This window comes from Xenopus laevis, chromosome 2S (assembly GCF_017654675.1).
Source record: "Xenopus laevis strain J_2021 chromosome 2S, Xenopus_laevis_v10.1, whole genome shotgun sequence".
In the NCBI taxonomy this organism is placed as follows: domain Eukaryota; kingdom Metazoa; phylum Chordata; class Amphibia; order Anura; family Pipidae; genus Xenopus; species Xenopus laevis.
Genome location: NC_054374.1, coordinates 159,822,789 through 159,842,501, shown reverse-complemented (window position 1 = coordinate 159,842,501; position 19,713 = coordinate 159,822,789). Strand labels below are relative to the sequence as shown.

At 41.5% G+C, this 19,713-nt stretch overlaps 1 protein-coding gene across 2 annotated transcripts in view; it reads left to right on the top strand.

Moving 5' to 3' along the window:
* The first annotated feature begins 3,172 nt into the window (after positions 1-3,172).
* tmem135.S (transmembrane protein 135 S homeolog) overlaps positions 3,173-19,713 on the top strand; it is a 235,215-nt gene continuing 218,674 nt past the window's right edge. For both annotated transcript variants that reach the window (XM_018250370.2, XM_018250369.2), the window contains exon 1: positions 3,173-3,430. In XM_018250370.2, the coding sequence (XP_018105859.1) occupies positions 3,290-3,430 (141 nt within the window). In that variant the 5' untranslated portion in view covers positions 3,173-3,289. The remainder of the gene's footprint in view (positions 3,431-19,713) is intronic.

Here is a 19,713-nt window from a genome sequence, read left to right as displayed (position 1 = left end):
TGGATTTTATTTCTGTGATTATTTATCTCCTTATCTAGTTATTTCCACCAGCACCCTTTTTTCACCAGCACCCTTTGATATATACACCTTTAAAAATCCCATAGAAATGAATGGAGAGAGGCAGTATTTCACTTTGCGGACTGTGAAGATCTCTATCTCCATTCATTTCTATGAGATTTTTAAAGGTGTATTTATCAAAGGCTGCTGGTGAAAAAAGATATGGGACCCATGGCTACTCTGTGCCTCCCTGTCTGGTGGAGCCAGGGCCCCCCATAAAAAAATTGGTGGTCAGGGCCCCCTATAAGTTAAAAAAAATAATTGGTGACCAGGGCTCACCTATAAGTCAAAAAAAAAAAAAAAACATTGGCGCCAGGGCCCCCATACAAGTTAAAAAAGAAAAAATTGGGGCCCAGGAAAATATTTTTTTCAAAAAACATTGGTGGCAGGGGCCTATAGAGTTTTAAAAGACTAAATTGGTGGCCAGAGGATTAAAAAAAAACAACAAAACACAAGTTGGTGTTCAGTAGAATTGAACTCTTGGCTTCAGGACTTCAACTTCGCCTCCTTTCGTGACTTTGGGTCTTTTCACCGCTTCAGGACTTCAATAGCATCTGTTTCCGTGAATTCTGGTCATTTTGGCGCTTCAGGACTTCAATTTCAGCTGTTTTCGTGACTACGGGGCTTTTCGCCGCATCAGGACTTCAATTTCTGCTGTTTCCGTGACTTCGGGTCTTTCCGCCACTTCACCCGGTACAGCAATAACCCCTGTGCCCCCGATGATGGCCCTGGCCGGGATAGTACCCCTTTTGAGTTTGGGTAACAGATACATATCCTTTCTAACTAAGATCAGGTGAATGTACCTATTTCCCTGTATTTAGATTTCAAATAATGCTGTATCTGTAAATACCTGAACATTTCCCCAGGCAGAGGGGAATGAAGCTGTTGGATTCTATCCCATTGTAGCGGGTCTGTCAGACCTAGGGTTACCACCCGGCCGGTATTTTACCGGCCTAGCCGGTAAAACACCAGCCAAGGCCGGGGCCGGAATTACAAATTTACTGGCAATGTAGCTGCCGGTAAATTGTAATACCCTTAAAAAGACCCTCTCGGGCCGCCCCCAATCCCCTCTAAGACTTAGCTGTTGTCATCTGCCTTCACAGGTCCGTGCTGCAGCCTGCCCCTTTTCAACGTCACACAGCTCTGCAACATGGCCCGCCTCTTTTTACGGCATAGCCCCGCCCCTTTTGATGGCACACCCGCCCCTTTTTCTTCTCGTCCCCCACCATAAAAGTGTTTCAGCTAAAAATTGTGATTTTTAATAATAAATAAGGTCCAATTGTGGATTCTAATTTGGTCGGACTTTTCTGATTAAAATAGTCTGATAAATTCGGACTTTGATAAGTAAGGCCCAAGGTGTTAGTAAAAAGTGTTGCATTGTCCTTGTCCCAAGGCAGGAAGGTGTCAGAGAGAAATTCAGAGAAAAGTGTAAGAAATTTTGGCTAGATTCTTTTGAGTCTGCCTGCCTTGAAAAGAAAGGATTGATGGATCCATCCAATGATTTAGTAAAGTTGCACGGACAGTTACATTTGCAGATTAGGAACTAGAGTAATTTTCTCAATTATCATTTACTCAGCAGAATTCAAAGATGGCGTGGTGGCGACACAATGGCCCAATTTATGCCAGACAAACTGATGCCAAGGCAATTTGATCACAATATATGGTCGGACATATTGCCCTCATTAAATAGTCAGTGTTATAATATTGCCAGTTGAGTGCAGTCCATAATTTGTTTCTTTACTTTGGTGATCCAGTGCTGGGAGAACACTTACTGGTGCCTGACTCGTTTGACTTTTCAATCAAGTTCAAATCTCAAATTTATTGCCTAGCAATGCTGATCCTTAAGCTTCTTATACACAGAACCCTAAACTCATTTGGTGCAATGAATAGATATTGTGCCTTCTGTTTCCTGTTCTGTCCTTGGACCTTCAGGTGGCAGGCTACTTGGAGCCATTGGCCATCAACTCTCTTGGAAACTTCCTGGACCCCTGAATATTTTGCCATTACATTGAGAAGGATCTATTCGGAGTACTTGTACTGTAATCCTTTACCAAGAGACTATAGAGATAACTTCTAACTTAGTGGTTCCCATATATGTGAGGCTGTCCCCACCAGAGTTGTGTAGTCGGAGTCAGAGTGGGACTCCCTACTTTTAATGAAACTATGATGAGATTTGGGGTAAACATTTAGGGGCATATTTATCAAAGGTTGAAGTTAAAAAAAAAAACCTTCGAACTTCGAATTCAAAAAGACCGAATGGAGGTCGAAGGTTTTTTGGGGGCGAATTCGAATCGTACTTCGATTTGAAGTTTTTTTGAACTTTGACCTTCGATCTCCCAAACTCCCCTAATTGCCTCCATTCAGGTACTAGGAGGTCCCCCGTAGGCTAAAACAGCACTTTGTCAGCTTTTAGGTGGCGAATGGTCGAAGTCGAAGTTTTAAAGAGACCACACTTCAAAAAAATTCGACCTTCGAATTTCGACGTTTTTTCAAATTCGAATCGAAGTTGGACTATTCCCTAGTTGAAGTACACAAAGGGGCAGATTTATCGAGGGTCGAATTTCGAAGTTAAAAATACTTTGAAATTCGCCCATCGAATTGAAATACTTCGATGTCAACGTTTTTTTCATCAAATTTGGGTATCCTGCGGTCGAAGTAAAATCCATTTTAAAAACGATTAAATCCTTTGAATCGAACGATTCGAAGGATTTCAGCTAACGATTTTACTTTGACTTCCAAAAACGTAGAAAAGTGCTCTAGGTCCCCATAGGCTAACATAGCACTTCGGCAGGTTTAATTTGGCGAAGTATTGAAGTCGAGGTTTTTTTAAAGAGACAGTACTTCGATTATCGAATGGTCGAACTCATTTACTTCGAATCGAAGCTGAAGTCGTAGGATCCTATTCGATGGTCGAAGTATCCAAAAAATGACTTCAAATTTCCAATTTTTATACTTCGAAGATTCCCTCGAATTCACTTCGAAACCTTGATAAATCTGCCCCAAAAAATAGCTCGAAATTGAAAAAGTTTTTCAATTGGAAACCTCACCTCGACCTTTGCTAAATGTGCCCCTATAAGTGAGTCCGCGGGCACAGCTGAACTCTGAGGCACAAGCACGCGCGCGCGTTCCCGGCGTCCCAAGCTTGCCAGGGCTTTGCACGAGAGTAACCTGACGGAGCCGCGGATTGTACTGGAGAGAATCCCACTCCTCCTCCTCCTCCCTCTACCTCAGCATGGCGGCCCTGAGCAAGTCCATCCCGCACAGCTGCTATGAGATCGGTCACACGTGGAACCCGTCATGCTTCGGCTCTTACCTGCAGATCACACAGGGCGCCATGGAGGAGGCTTTCAAAATCTACGCGCCGCTCTACCTGGTGAGGCCTGACAGTGAGTGACAGAGGGGAGGGCGGCTGGGAAAAGGGGAGGGGAGCTAAGGAAGCCGAGAGGGGTCAATGATGTTGCTAACATCAATACTACTGTCATTGATTTCCTCATACTCTTGTTGTGACTGTTTATACTAATGTTTCTGGCTGTGTGACGTGTGCAGGGCCTCTGTATACTAGTGTGTAACCCGTGCAGAGCCTACTATTGCCTTTATACTAGTGTGTAACCAGTGCAGACCCTACTATTGCCTTTATACTAGTGTGTAACCAGTGCAGAGCCTACTATTGCCTTTATACTAGTGTGTAACCAGTGCAGACCCTACTATTGCCTTTATACTAGTGTGTAACCTGTGCAAAACCTACTATTGCCTTTATACTAGTGTGTAACCTGTGCAAAACCTACTATTGCCTTTATACTAGTGTGTAACCTGTGCAAAACCTACTATTGCCTTTATACTAGTGTGTAACCTGTGCAAAACCTACTATTGCCTTTATACTAGTGTGTAACCTGTGCAAAACCTACTATTGCCTTTATACTAGTGTGTAACCCGTGCAATGCCGAACTGTCACTACTGGGCCCCTTTATACTAGTGTGTAACCTGTGCAGAGCCTACTATTGCCTTTATACTAGTGTGTAACCTGTGCAGAGCCTACTATTGCCTTTACACTAGTGTGTAACCTGTGCAGAGCCTACTATTGCCTTTACATTAGTGTGTAACCTGTGCAGAGCCTACTATTGCCTTTATACTGGTGTGTAACCTGTGTAGAGCCTACTATTGCCTTTATACTAGTGTGTAACCTGTGTAGAGCCTACTATTGCCTTTATGCTAGTGTGTAACCTGTGCAGAGCCTACTATTGCCTTTATACTAGTGTGTAACACGTGCAGAGCCTACTATTGCCTTTATACTAGTGTGTAACCAGTGCAGACCCTACTATTGCCTTTATACTAGTGTGTAACCTGTGCAAAACCTACTATTGCCTTTATACTAGTGTGTAACCTGTGCAAAACCTACTATTGCCTTTATACTAGTGTGTAACCTGTGCAAAACCTACTATTGCCTTTATACTAGTGTGTAACCTGTGCAAAACCTACTATTGCCTTTATACTAGTGTGTAACCCGTGCAATGCCGAACTGTCACTACTGGGCCCCTTTATACTAGTGTGTAACCTGTGCAGAGCCTACTATTGCCTTTATACTAGTGTGTAACCTGTGCAGAGCCTACTATTGCCTTTACACTAGTGTGTAACCTGTGCAGAGCCTACTATTGCCTTTACATTAGTGTGTAACCTGTGCAGAGCCTACTATTGCCTTTATACTGGTGTGTAACCTGTGTAGAGCCTACTATTGCCTTTATACTAGTGTGTAACCTGTGTAGAGCCTACTATTGCCTTTATGCTAGTGTGTAACCTGTGCAGAGCCTACTATTGCCTTTATACTAGTTTGTAACCCGTGCAGAGCCTACTATTGCCTTTATACTAGTGTTTAACCTGTGCAGAGCCTACTATTGCCTTTATACTAGTGTGTAACCTGTGCAAAACCTACTATTGCCTTTATACTAGTGTGTAACCTGTGCAAAACCTACTATTGCCTTTATACTAGTGTGTAACCTGTGCAGAGCCTACTATTGCCTTTATACTAGTGTGTAACCTGTGCAAAACCTACTATTGCCTTTATACTAGTGTGTAACCTGTGCAGAGCCTACTATTGCCTTTATACTAGTGTGTAACCCGTGCAGAGCCTACTATTGCCTTTATACTAGTGTGTAACCTGTGCAGAGCCTACTATTGCCTTTATACTAGTGTGTAACCTGTGCAGAGCCATACTGGGCCCCTGTAATCTACTGTGCAACCTGCACTGTCACTATTGGTACCTTTATACGTGTGTGCTACGCATTCTAAGCCTACTGTTACTACTATCCCCTTTTCTAGTGTGTATCTATGCAGATCCTACTGTTACTAATATCCCCTTTATACTAGTGTGTATCTATGCAGAGCTATACTAGGCCCTTGTAATCTACTGTGTAACCTGTACAGTCACTACTGGTACCTTTATACTTGTGTGCTACATACTCAAAGCCTACTGTTACTACTATCCCCTTTATACTAGTGTTTAACCTGTGCAGAGTCATACTGGGCCCCTGTTATCTACTGTGTAACCTGAACTGTCACTGCTGGTGCGTTTATACTTGTGTGTTATACATGTAAAGCCTTTTGTTACTATCCCCTTTATACAAGTGTGTAACATGTGCAGAGCCATATTGTTCACTACTGGTATCTGTATACCAGTGTCTAATCTGTGCAGAGCCATACCGGGCCCCTGTATTCTACTGTGTAAAGATGCACTGTCACTACTGGTGCCTTTATACTTGTGTGTAACCTATGCAGAGCCATACTGGGCCTCTGTGTACTAGGGTGTAACCTGTGTAAATCTGTATTATCACTACTGTCCCCAGTTTATACTAAACAAAGTAATATAGTTTATAGGGGCCCTTCATGTCTACAAATATAATATACAATTCTCCTGGATGGAAATAATTGCCATTTGTTTCCGGGCTGTAAAGTGTTCAGTTTTTTGTATCACGAGTCAATCACAAGGCAGTGTTTCAGTTCCTTTATTAAATGCGGAGTGGAATGTATCTCTCAGTGAGCTTTTTATCTGCTGGCTTTAATAAGATTTCTTTTCTCTCGTTTATCTCCACCTACTATTCCTGCTGTAATTAAGGGGACGTAAACCCCCCCCCAAAAAATGTTTGCTCAGTTAGAGAAAATGTAACTTCAAGGAACTTTACAAACGTTAACTGACAGTAGCCTGCGTTATTCGCTTTCTGCATTTCTGGTTTCCCTGCAGTTGAGTGCCATTACCATCCTGTTTGGTTAGGCATCCCAAATATTACCTGACCACACCCCCACATGGCCACACCTTTCAGTTTCTTCTTTTTAGCAATAACAAAACAGGAGGGCCATGGCAGGTTTTAAAGGGGACAAACTCCTTTATATTAAAGGACAAGGAGAGGTGAATCTCTTTCCAACAGCAGCGTAACTAGAGTGTGCCGAGCCCCCCTGCAAAAAAAAATTTCAGAGGGGCCCGGCGCACTAGTGATGTGCCGGCCGACCCGATACCCGCGGGACCCGTGGGTTTACCCGCGGGTCGGGTTCAGGTCGACCTTGCAGTGTTTCGGGCGGGTTGAGCTCTTCTCCGGCTCTCCCCGCCCGCCTCCTTCAAATGCCGGCATCCGACTTCCGGGTTCCTGTTTTATAGTGTCTTGTCTGCTCGCCCAGCCCCTTTTGTTGGCGCGGGTCTATAAAAGGACCCCCGGAAGCGGGTGCGGGTGGGCGCGGGTATTAGCAGGGCGGGTTAGGGTCGGAAACTCTGACCTGCACATCACTACGGCGCACTACGATCCCAACCCTCCCACTGACTTCCCGCCCTGTTGACTTGCACCCCCCTTTCCCACCGGGGTAAGAGAACAGCTGTGGATGGGGGTTTCTTGTTAGCTATAGAGCTCTATGGGTGCCAATATTTATACACCCCTCCTCAATGTTTAGAATTCATTGTTGAATTTTAATTCTCTTATAAGGCTAAGGGCACAACAGAGATTAAGGGAAAATACTTCACATACAAAACATCTAAAATTATCCATTGACCTCTATGAGAATGAGTATGACATTATAATAAATATAAGACTAGGGTCTCCAAATTTGTAAGTGATTGCTCACCACCCTGAGCCCTCAACCGAAAATTCTTTGGAGTAGGCACTCAAAAAAGGCAATCTTTACTCCATTATAATCAAATAATACAAATGTTTAAAAATGATTTCCTTTTTCTGTGTAATAATAAAACAGTACCTAGTACATGATCCCAACTAAGATATAATTAATCCTTATTGGAAGCAAAACCAGCCTATTGGGTTTATTTAATGTTTATATGATTTTCTAGTAGACTTAGGGGCCGATTCACTAAATTTGAGTGAAGGATTGGAAGTAAAAAAACTTTGAATTTCGAAGTATTTTTTGGGCTACTTCGACCATCGAATGGGCTACTTCGACCTTCGACTACGACTACGCTTCGATTCGAAGTAAAAATCGTTCCACTATTCGACCATTCGATAGTCGAAGTACTGTCTCTTTAAAAAAAAACTTCGACCCCCTAGTTCGGCAGATAAAAGCTACCGAAGTCAATGTTAGCCTATGGGGAAAGTCCCCATAGTAACATAGTAAGTAAGGTTGAAAAAAGACACATGTCCATCGAGTTCAACCTTTTTTTTTTTTTTTTTGTTTATTAACTACCTATCTGCCAGTTGATCCAGAGGAAGGCAAAAAAACCCATCTGAAGCCTCTCCAATTTGCCTTAGAGGGGGAAAAATTCCTTCCTGACTCCAAAATGGCAATCGGACTAGTCCCTGGATCAACTTGGACTATGAGCTATTTCCCATAACCCTGTATTCCCTTACTTGCTAAAAAGCCATCCAACCCCTTCTTAAAGCTATCTAATGTATCAGCCTGTACAACTGATTCAGGGAGAGAATTCCACATCTTCACAGCTCTCACTGTAAAAAACCCCTTCCGAATATTTAGGCGGAACCTCTTTTCTTCTAATCGGAATGGGTGACCTCGTGTCAGCTGGAAAGACCTACTGGTAAATAAAGCATTAGAGAGATTGTTATATGATCCCCTTATATATTTATACATAGTCATCATATCACCCCTTAAGCGCCTCTTCTCCAGCGTGAACATCCCCAATTTGGCCAGTCTTTCCTCATAGCTAAGATTTTCAATACCTTTTACCAGCTTAGTTGCCCTTCTCTGTACCCTCTCTAATACAATAATGTCCTGTTTGAGTGATGGAGACAAAACTGTACGGCATATTCTAGATGGGGCCTTACAAGTGCTCTATACAGTGGAAGAATGACCCCCTCCTCCCGTGACTCTATGCCCCTTTTAATACAGCTCAAGACCTTATTTGCCCTTGATGCTGCTGACTGGCATTGCTTGCTACAGCCAAGTTTATCATCTGCAAGGACTCCAAGGTCCTTTTCCATAATGGATTTGCCTAGTGCAGTCCCATTAAGGGTATAAGTGGATATTTTTACATCCCAGGTGCATGACTTTACATTTATCAACATTGAATCTCATTTGCCACTTAGCTGCCCAGATTGCCAGTTGGTCAAGATCCTGTTGCAAGTGCCACATCCTAGATGGAATTAATTGGGCTGGATAATTTTGTGTCATCTGCAAACACTGATACATTACTTACAACACCCTCCCCTAAGTCATTAATGAACAAGTTAAATAAAAGTGGACCCAATACTGAGCCCTGGGGGACCCCACTAAGAACCTTACTCCAAGTAGAGAATGTCCCATTAACAACCACCCTCTGTACCCGATCCTGTAGCCAGTTTCCTATCCATGTGCAAACGACTTCATTAAGCCCAACAGACCTTAATTTAGAAAGCAGTCGTTTGTGGGGCACAGTATCAAACGCTTTGGCAAAATCCAAATAGATCACATCTACTGCCCCCCCACTATCCAGAATCTTACTTACCTCATCATAAAATGCAATCAAATTCGTCTGACATGACCTATCCTTCATAAAGCCATGCTGATTGTTGCTCATAATGCCATTCATTAGGACAAAATTTTGAATGTGATCCCTTAACAAGCCTTCAAATAATTTGCCCACTACAGATGTCAAGCTTACTGGCCTATAATTGCCAGGCTGAGATCGTAATCCCTTTTTAAATATTGGAATAACATCAGCTTTTCTCCAATCCATAGGCACCATACCAGATGACAGTGAATCTGAGAAAATCAGAAATAAGGGCTGGTCTAAAACTGAACTAAGCTCTCTTAGAACCCGGGGTGTATGCCATCAGGCCCCGGAGCCTTGTTTACATTAATTTGTATTAAAGCTTTTTGAATCATATCCTGAGTCAGCCACTGACTAGATTGAGCTGAACCATTCGTGCAGTTATTAAGTGAGCCTGTGAACCCAGACTCCTCTATTGTATACACTGAAGAAAAGAACTGATTTAACACATTTGCCTTATCTGTATCTGTTACAACCATACTGGTACCATTATTTAATGGAGCAACACTCTCAACCTGCATCTTTTTACTATTAATATATTTAAAAAACTTTTTAGGGTTAGTTTTCACCTCCACCGCAATTAACTCTTCATTTCTTTTCTTAGCCTTCCGGATTGCTGATTTACAACATTTATTACAGTGTTTATATTCATTAAATGCAGCTTCTGTCCCTACAGATTTGTAGTTTTTAAATGCCTTTCTCTTCTTTCCCATTAACATCTTTACCCCTGTATTAAGCCACACAGGATGATTCTTAGAGCTACGTTTAGTCCTTAAGGAAATAAATTGAGAACAGTAATGATTTAATATCATTTTAAAGGACAACCATTTCTGTTCTGTGTTTTTAGCTGAAAACCTAATGCCCCAATCAATGCTCTGTAGGGCAGCCCTCAAGGCACTAAAATTAGCTTTGGCAAAATTCATGGTTTTTGTTGCCCCAGTATATTTTTGTTTTTTGCACCAGACATTAAAAGATATAACATTATGGTCACTATTACCCAGGGGTTCAATGACTTGCACATTTGCTATAAGTTCTGGGTCATTTGAGATCACTAAATCAAGAATAGCATTTTTTCTGGTAGGCTCCTCAACAACCTGTGCTAAAAAATTGTCGTGCAATAAGTTTATAAACTTGTTCCCATTAACTGATCTAGCAGTACCGTTGCTCCAGTCAATATCTGGGTAATTAAAATCCCCCATTATCATTCCTTTACCTAAACTAGCAGCCTTTTCTATTTGCATTAGGAGCTTTGTCTCTTCCTCCTCACGTACATTAGGGGGTCTATAGCATACTCCTACAATTAATTTGCTGGATTCTTTACAATTGGTGAAGAACTCCACCCATACGACTTCTGGCCCCTCATTTTCTAACACAACCTCCTCCTTTATATGAGCTTTTAAATCCTGCCTAACATACAGACATACCCCTCCTCCTTTTCTATTGCCTCTGTCCCTCCGAAACAAAGTATAGCCACTGATATTTACTGCCCAGTCATGCGACTCATTCAGCCATGTTTCGGCCACACCAATCACATCATATTTTCCTTCCATCACCAGCAGCTCCAGCTCTCCCATTTTACCAGTTAGACTTCTTGCATTTGTAAACATACATTTAATACTGGCACCATATTGAACATATGACATGTGGTCCTCCCTATCCTTAACAGTATCCCTAGCCAAATCTCCTCCCCCATTTTCCCTTTCTTTGCCCACTATCTCATCTAACCTGTCTACCACTGAATCTTTTACTGAACCCTCCCCCCCCACACCTAGTTTAAAATCTCCTCCAACCCTCTAGCCATCTTCTCTCCCAAAACAGCTGCCCCATCATCATTGAGGTGCAGCCCATCCCTAGCAAAGAGCCTGTAGCCGACTGAAAAATCAGCCCAGTTCTCCAAAAACCCAAAACCCTCCTCCCTACACCAATCTTTTAGCCACGCATTAATCTCCCTACGCTCCCGCTGTCTCCTTAGCGTTGCTCGTGGCTCAGGTAATATCTCTGAGAAAATTACCTTGGAAGTCCTCGCCCTCAGCTTTGAACCTAGTTTTTTAAAATCATTTTTGAGGACTTCACCACCTCCTCTAACTTTGTCATTGGTACCTATGTGTACCAAGACCGCTGGGTCTTCCCCAGCCCCTCCCAATAAGTCGAAGGATTTCAATTCCTAGTCGAATATCGAGGGTTAATTAACCCTCGATATTCGACCCATAGTGAATCAGCCCCTTAAGGTATGAAGATCCAAATTATGAAAAGATCCATTATCTGGAAAACCCCAGGTCCCGAGCATTCTGGATAACAGGTCCCATACCTGAATAAGTCAATGGCAAAGGTCCCTATCCTATTTCGAAGTTTCTGTGGTTTGCGCTGGAATTAGCCCAAATACCCGAATCGAGCAATTCGGGAAAAAACTTGAACGATCCAGGTTTTTGCTCTGTTTTATTGAGTTTTTACCCCAACTGGTTAAATCAAATTCTTTTAATAATATATAAGGTCAAATCATAGTGTTTGTTATCGTTCTTAACCCCTGTAGACGCAGCTCAGTGTTTCCCCTATATACACATACCCATATCTGTAATTTCGGGTGAACAACATATCATTTTGTAAGTTAAACCCTATGTTCAGAGTTAAACCCTGCCCTTTTTATGCAGAAACGTGTAAGAAATGGATACATACAAAATTGCACATTTCGGATGTGATTGGGAGAGCAGGGATATATGGCAGCCTTCCCTGAGACAGGATTGAACTATGGCCCATTCCCCAGAGAAAAGAAGGATCGTTTCCTCGCTGCGACGCTTTCCCATTTACTGACTGATTTATTTAGAGGGAAATCCAGCCAACCTGTGATTTTTCATATCACCAAACTACAAAAGCTCATCCTTATTAATCTCTAACCTCAACATTCTTTCCCGATTTTGGTTTTTGTAAAGCGTTTTATGACTTTAATATTCCAATTTGTCTTTATATTATTCAGCATGAATTTTTCATTTTTGTGTGTTCTTCTAATGTCCATGTTTGGCTTGAATTGAGTATTGTTGCCAAAGTTTTTTTGGGCTGTATGAAGTATGCAATCTGCAAGTGATTTTAGTATTTTTTTTTTTTTTTTTTTACAATCTTTTATGCACAAAAGGACAGATCACGCATCCTGTGGCATTCCCTCACATACCTGAAAAACCAACAAAATCTGCAAGAATCCATGACTCGAAAACAGCAGTTAAAGTTAAGTTTAACGGACAATTAAAGCTCAACAAATAATTAGGCTTTAAATTCTACACATACTATCCCAGATATAAGGGTTGGGTTCTACCAGGTTAAGTGCGTTCTGCATCAGAATTGAATTATTTGTTGATTTCTGACGTTCCCTAAGCTTAGCTCATTAATGGCAGCCCAGAAGCAACAGTCCTACCCTGCTTTTTGGCTGAGATTCTAGCTATCTGTATAACAGAACATTCTGTCCCCGTGATTGCACATTTCCTATCTAATCCTCATTGGAAGCAGCAGTCCTACCCTGCTTTATGGCAGCTGAGATTCTAGCTATCTGTATAACAGAGCATTCTGTCCCAGTGGCTACACAGATCCTATCTGATCCCCATTGGAAGCAGCAGTCCTGTCCTGCTTTATGGCAGCTGAGATTCTAGCTATCTGTATAACAGAGCATTCTGTCCCAGTGGCTGCACAGATCCTATCTGATCCCCATTATAAGCAGCAGGCCTGTCCTGCTTTATGGCAGCTGAGATTCTAGCTATCTGTATAACAGAACATTCTGTCCCAGTGGCTGCACAGATCCTATCTGATCCCCATTGTAAGCAGCAGTCCTGTCCTGCTTTATGGCAGCTGAGATTCTAGCTATCTGTATAACAGAGCATTCTGTCCCAGTGGCTGCACAGATCCTATCTGATCCCCATTGTAAGCAGCAGTCCTGCCCTGCTTTATGGCAGCTGAGATTCTAGCTATCTGTATAACAGAACATTCTGTCCCCGTGATTGCACATTTCCTATCTAATCCTCATTGGAAGCAGCAGTCCTACCCTGCTTTATGGCAGCTGAGATTCTAGCTATCTGTATAACAGAGCATTCTGTCCCAGTGGCTACACAGATCCTATCTGATCCCCATTGGAAGCAGCAGTCCTGTCCTGCTTTATGGCAGCTGAGATTCTAGCTATCTGTATAACAGAGCATTCTGTCCCAGTGGCTGCACAGATCCTATCTGATCCCCATTATAAGCAGCAGGCCTGTCCTGCTTTATGGCAGCTGAGATTCTAGCTATCTGTATAACAGAACATTCTGTCCCAGTGGCTGCACAGATCCTATCTGATCCCCATTGTAAGCAGCAGTCCTGTCCTGCTTTATGGCAGCTGAGATTCTAGCTATCTGTATAACAGAGCATTCTGTCCCAGTCGCACAAATAATACAGAGTATTTTAACAAGTTTGGTCTGAATCTGAAGCCTACATTTTACCTCATTGCAGGTATATATATATATGGAATTAGGATATGTAATACAATGCAAGAAGTTACTGTGCTTTTAGGCTCATTTCTGAATGTTTACGGTATGTTCTCTCGCAGTATATTACATTGTTGAAGGGCTTTTTGTATCCGGATTGATAAAGTCACGCAATCTTCTTACTCCTGTCCTATCCTGGCCAACGTGCTGACATCTCAGAACATTTGTAATTAATTCCTCATCTGGAGCTCATTACCAAATAAAATATCTGTTGCATTTATAGCTGCTCTTTACTTTGCAGTGTGTTATTTCAATAACTAGGGATCATGCACGCAGGGCAGAGTCATTATTGTGGGATCATGTACTTTGGGCAGAATTTATTTGCCAGAGTGAACTGGTAAGGGACCATTTTCCGTGCAGTCTGTTAAGAAGCCACTAATTACGGTATTTCCAGATGACGTTGCCCATATGAAATGTGGACGTACCACAAGAGTTATGAGTTGGAGTCGCTTGGAATTGATGCCACTGTCTTGAAGGTGAATGCGAATATGGAATCAAAATTAGGGATGCGCCGAATCCAGGATTCGACCTCTGAGCAGGATTCAGATTTGCCCGTATTCTTGTGCCTGGTCAAACCGAATCCTAATTTGTATATGTAAATTAGGGGCAGAAAGGGAAATCACATGACTTTTCGTCACAAAACAAGGGAATTAAAAAGGATTCCGGGATTCAGCTGAATCCAAAACATTGGATTCGTTGCTTACCTAATCAAAATAAACGTACTGTGGAATTCTGCTCATGGTTCAGTTCTCCTAATAGAAGATCATTGACACATATGACCAGTCGAGCCGTGGCCTAATTTGATCACTAACCCTATGAGCTAACGATCTGTTGACTTAAGGGTCCCTTTCCAGCCTTCCTAGCTTTGAGCTCTGATCCAAATTTTTAAAAATGATTTCCTTTTTCTCTGTAATTCTAAAACAGAACATGTATGGGATCCGGAAAACTGTTATCCAGAAAGCTCTGAATTACAGAAAGGTCGTCTCTCATAGACTCCATTTTATTCAAATAATCCACCTTTTTTTTTAAATGTATTACGTTTTTCTCTGTAATAATAAAACAGTAGCTTGTACTTGATCCCAACTAAGATATAATTAATCCTTATTGGAAGCAAAACCAGCCTATTGGGTTTATTTAATGTTTACGTGATTTTCTAATAGACTTAAGGTTTGAACATCCAAATTACGGAAAGATCTGTTATCCGGAAAACCCTAGGTTCCGAGCATTCTTGATAACAGGTCCCATATATGTGCTCCATCTCAAACCTGCTGAGGTTATGTAAAAGTCCGTGGCAGATTTCCCTTTTACATTTGGAAAATATTATGATCTGCGCTGGGTTTTGTACAATAATCCAAAGAATTTGTGGTTTTCAGGCGATAAATTGTCAAATCAGGAAAAAACTATTTTTTATGATTTAGCAAGCCTTTTCCCGCACCAGATTTTTTAATTCAATCATAAATACAGTAAAAATGTAAATGGAAGTTTGGTAGAAGTGGTTATAAGAAAATAATCAGAAATTTTCCGATTTTATTAAATAATCCCCTTAATCTGGCAATGCTAAAAGCGACCAGAGTGTAAATTGTGTCAAAACACAAGCTCAATTAGCGTACCTCCCAACAGTCCCGATTTTGACAGCTCAGCCCGCAGTCCCGGATTGTTACTGAAGTGTCCCGACTTTCTCTTTGATTTCCTGCACTGAACAGCCTGAAAAAGATACAACATTTCTAAAACATAATTGACTTTTGGCAGAGAGCCCAGAATACGTGACAGGTGTGCTTAGATCCTTTTGTAACAATTTAAGATAAGCAAGATATTATTACAGAGAAAAAAAAGGAAATCATTTTGAAAAATGTGAATTATTTCGTTTAAATGGGAGATGGCTAATTCAAAGCTTTCTGGATAACAGGTTTCCAGATAAAGAATCCCATACCAGTACTACTTAGCAGTTATTTCATTTACAAATAACTATATGGGCCTTTTTATCAAAAATCATAATTTTTGTGATTATCTAAATAAAAAGTTATACCAAACTAGAATCCATGATTTGACCTTATTTATAATTAAAAAAGCACAATTTAATCAGATCGAGCGAATCGTATGATTTTTTTTTCCAGAATCGTTCGATTTGTACGAGCTTTTTCCCTGGAAAGCCTGAATTTTTCAAATTTTTGCCTGAAATGTCCAATATAGACGGATTTTCTGGCTAATTCCACTTCCAAATAGGAAAGGGACTTCTCCTATTGACTTATATACAACCTCAGCAGGTCTGAGATGCCGAATTTTCAGATTCTGACTTTTCCTCGGGGTATAATAATTCTCAAAGAATTTGAGGTTTTTTTCCCACTAAGATTTTTTTGAAATCGTATTTTTCGAGTTTTTGGCATTCAGACTTTAATAAATAATCCCCTAAAACTTCCAATTTGTGATTAAGATATATTGGATAGGTGCTTAGAATGATTTTTACTTTAGGAAGCTTGTGTTTTGGGGTTTACATCACCTTTAATATTTGCAAGGTTACATTTGGTTTAACATCAGTTATTGTGGAAGATAACCGTGTTTAGCAAATTACAGTTTACACAACCTGCAGGCAATCATCTGGATGGCAAACACAAAGGGAGAATTGTAAGAGGGAGCTGATTCCTGCCGAGTGACAAGTAACTCAGTGTTCCTTGTAATAAACTTGATGCGGGGCACTAACTAGCAGCGAGTGTTTAATACATCCTTCCCCATGAACAAGATATTTACCACTTAATTACTTTAAAACTCGCAGGCAAGCAATCATAAAGTTAAGTTCTTTTTTTTTTAAATGTTGGTCATATAAGACCAGTGCTTTGGAATACTGAGCTCATACTTATTCTGCTGGTTTCTTACTGTGCCAGTTGCAGGCTTAGCTCCTATAATATCATACAGTGGTATATTGGCTGTCATTTTTGTGCAGTGAAGAGCACTATTTACTCCCCATTCCATTCCTGTATGGTATTTCCTATTCATTCTAGTTATATACTCTCTATTCTATTCCAGTATGTCACTCTCCTTTCTATGCACTTTCCATTCTAGTCCAGTAAGGTGCTCTCCAGTCTGATCCATTATGGTGTTCCCCATTTGTTCCTCTGTTATTGTGCTCCCTGTTCCACTCCATTATTGTGCTCCTGTTCCACTACATTCTGGTGCTTCCCGTTCCACTCCATTATGGTGCTCCCTGTTCCCCTTCATTATGGTGCTCCCTGTTCCACTTCATTATGGTGCCCCCTGTTCCACTTCATTATGGTGCACTCTGTTCCATTTCATTAAAGTGCTCCCTGTTCCACTACATTCTGGTGCTTCCCGTTCTACTCCATTATGGTGAACCCTGTTCCACTTCATTATGGTGCTCCCTGTTCCACTTCATTATTGTGCTTCCTGTTCCACTTCATTATGGTGCTCCCTGTTCCACTTCATTATGGTGCTCCCTGTTCCACTTCATTATGGTGCACCCTGTTCCACTTCATTATGGTGCTCCCTGTTCCACTTCATTATGGTGCTCCCTGTTCCACTTCATTATGGTGCTCCCTGTTCCACTTCATTATGGTGCTCCCTGTTCCACTTCATTATGGTGCTCCCTGTTCCACTTCATTATTGTGCTTCCTGTTCCACTTCATTATGGTGCTCCCTGTTCCACTTCATTATGGTGCTCCCTGTTTCACTTCATTATGGTGCTTCCTGTTCCACTTCATTATGGTGCACCCTGTTCCACTCCATTATGTGCTTCCCTGTTCCACTTCATTATGGTGCTCCCTGTTCCACTTCATTGCGGTGCACCCTGTTCCACTTCATTATGGTTCACCCTGTTCCACTGCATTATGGTGCACCCTGTTCCACTGCATTCTGGTGTTTCCCGTTCCACTCCATTATGGTGCACCCTGTTCCACTCCATTATGTGCATCCCTGTTCCACTTCATTATGGTGCACCCTGTTCCACTCCATTATGTGCTTCCCTGTTCCACTTCATTATGGTGCTCCCTGTTCCACTTCATTATGGTGCTCCCTGTTCCACTTCATTATGGTGCACCCTGTTCCACTTCATTTTAGTGCTCCCTGTTCCACTGCATTCTGGTGTTTCCCGTTCCACTCCATTATGGTGCTTCCCGTTCCACTCCATTATGGTGCACCCTGTTCCACTCCATTATGGTGCACCCTGTTCCACTCCATTATGGTGCTCCCTGTTTCACTCCATTTTGGTGCTCCCTGTTGCACTCCATTATGGTGCTCCCTGTTGCACTCCATTTTGGTGCTTCCTGTTCCACTTCATTATGGTGCACCTTGTTCCACTTCGTTATAGTGCACCCTGTTCCACTACATTATGGTGCACCCTTTTCCATTTCATTATGGTGCTTCCTGTTCCACTCCATTATGGTGCTCTTCGTTCCACTCCATTATGGTGCTCCCCATTCCATTTTAAAACCAGGAGTCACTTTAATGCAGACATAGGTAATACAGGCACTTTAAATTAAGTAGTGGCAGCAAGTACTACATGTTTAACTATTATCCAGACCCCAGTAGACACAATAACGATTGTCCATTTTTTTTTTGCAATTTTTAAATTTGATGTCTGCTGTGCCATGGGGTGCTAGGATGGAGGGCAAGGAGCTGTGTCCCTCTCTCTATGCAACATTGTCTGTGTTTGGCCCTGTTGCATACACAGATGATGGGATGGAGATGGCACATGGGCATTCCCTTGATATACCCCCTATTCAGAATATGCAGCTGGTGATCTCTGGAGACACAATGTATTTGGGAGCTCTTAAATTACCACTTACACATAGTACACCTTATGAACAAGGATCTTGTGACCTGACCTAAGCAGGGAACCCTGTTTTAATCCAGCACTGGACGCAAATCAAAGTAGCAGTTAAAGTTCATGGTGCAACTTTTTACTGCATTGGTCCTCATCTTCGCACCTCTTAGTATTCTTGCAGGGGCCTATAATATGGAAGCGGTAGGTAAAGATGCCAAAAAGTGTTGCCTGACCAGCAGCCCATAAGTTATTGTACAACTCCTAGCAGTCTTCTTGGAATTAGATCAGATAGCCTTCTGTTATATAAATTATAATAAACCTTTTAGTGCCATTCCATGGTTCCACCATTCTAAAGACAGATGTGTAGCTGTACTGGATTGGTATAGTGACCAAAAAAACATATATTCTACAGAAATGTACATCAGTTTTCTTTATCACTCTGTGTCTATCTGTGGGCAAGACAATAGAAAGAAGAGTGATGATTTTGTTCCAAGGCATTTGACTCACATTTGAAACTGCCGGACCCTTTGTTTCCTGAAAAGAAACGTGTTGCCTGGATAAGGACCTTGTAATGGGATCGGAATGTCGTTTCTAGTGTATCGCGATAGAACTTGGCATCCGATCCTCCTGCTACATGGTCAGAAACTTATAGGAATAAAAACAACATATTTTAGCTTCCAGCTTCCATGTGTAATGGGTTTATGGAAAGTCTGAGAAACGAGTGCAGACTGGGTTTAGCACAGAGCCTCCAAACCAGATTTTTTTTTGTGTGAACTTCTAATACTCTAAAAGACTAGGCATTAAATTGGATTCCTGGCCTTACTTATATGCCGAAACTGGCCCACAACAACTAATAATAACAATTTAAGCTGGTTTGCAGGGACTTTAAATTCCAGTAGGCTTTAATATTATGAGTTCAATGGCTTGATTCCCAACACAAGCTCTACAAAGCTTTTTGGACCTTTGTTCTAGTATTTATCAGCCTTAATTTGCTAGATTGACATGTAAAAGGGGATTTGGGGAATGTTTTAACCAGTGTCCCATTATCAGGGGCATAAAACGTGCAATCTTAGAATATCTTATTTCTTGTTACTTCTTTATTTCGCCCTGGAACATATGGTAATATCGTATATCATAATTTTCATGTAAAATAACCACAGAAAACATGGCAGGATAAATGCTGTGCCAACTTTATGTATAAAATCTCCATTGTCTTTGTTGTATGAAATCCAATGGTGTTGATTTGGGGAGTCCCATCCTCCCCAAGTCTTCTTTTAAATTCACCCCTGTATGGCACAGTGATGGGAGACAAATCTCTTCATTCTGAAAATGTAAAAAACACAAATTTTTCATGTGTTTTCTAAATGCCACCATGTCTTTGTACTTCTCATTGGGGATGCACCGAATCCAGG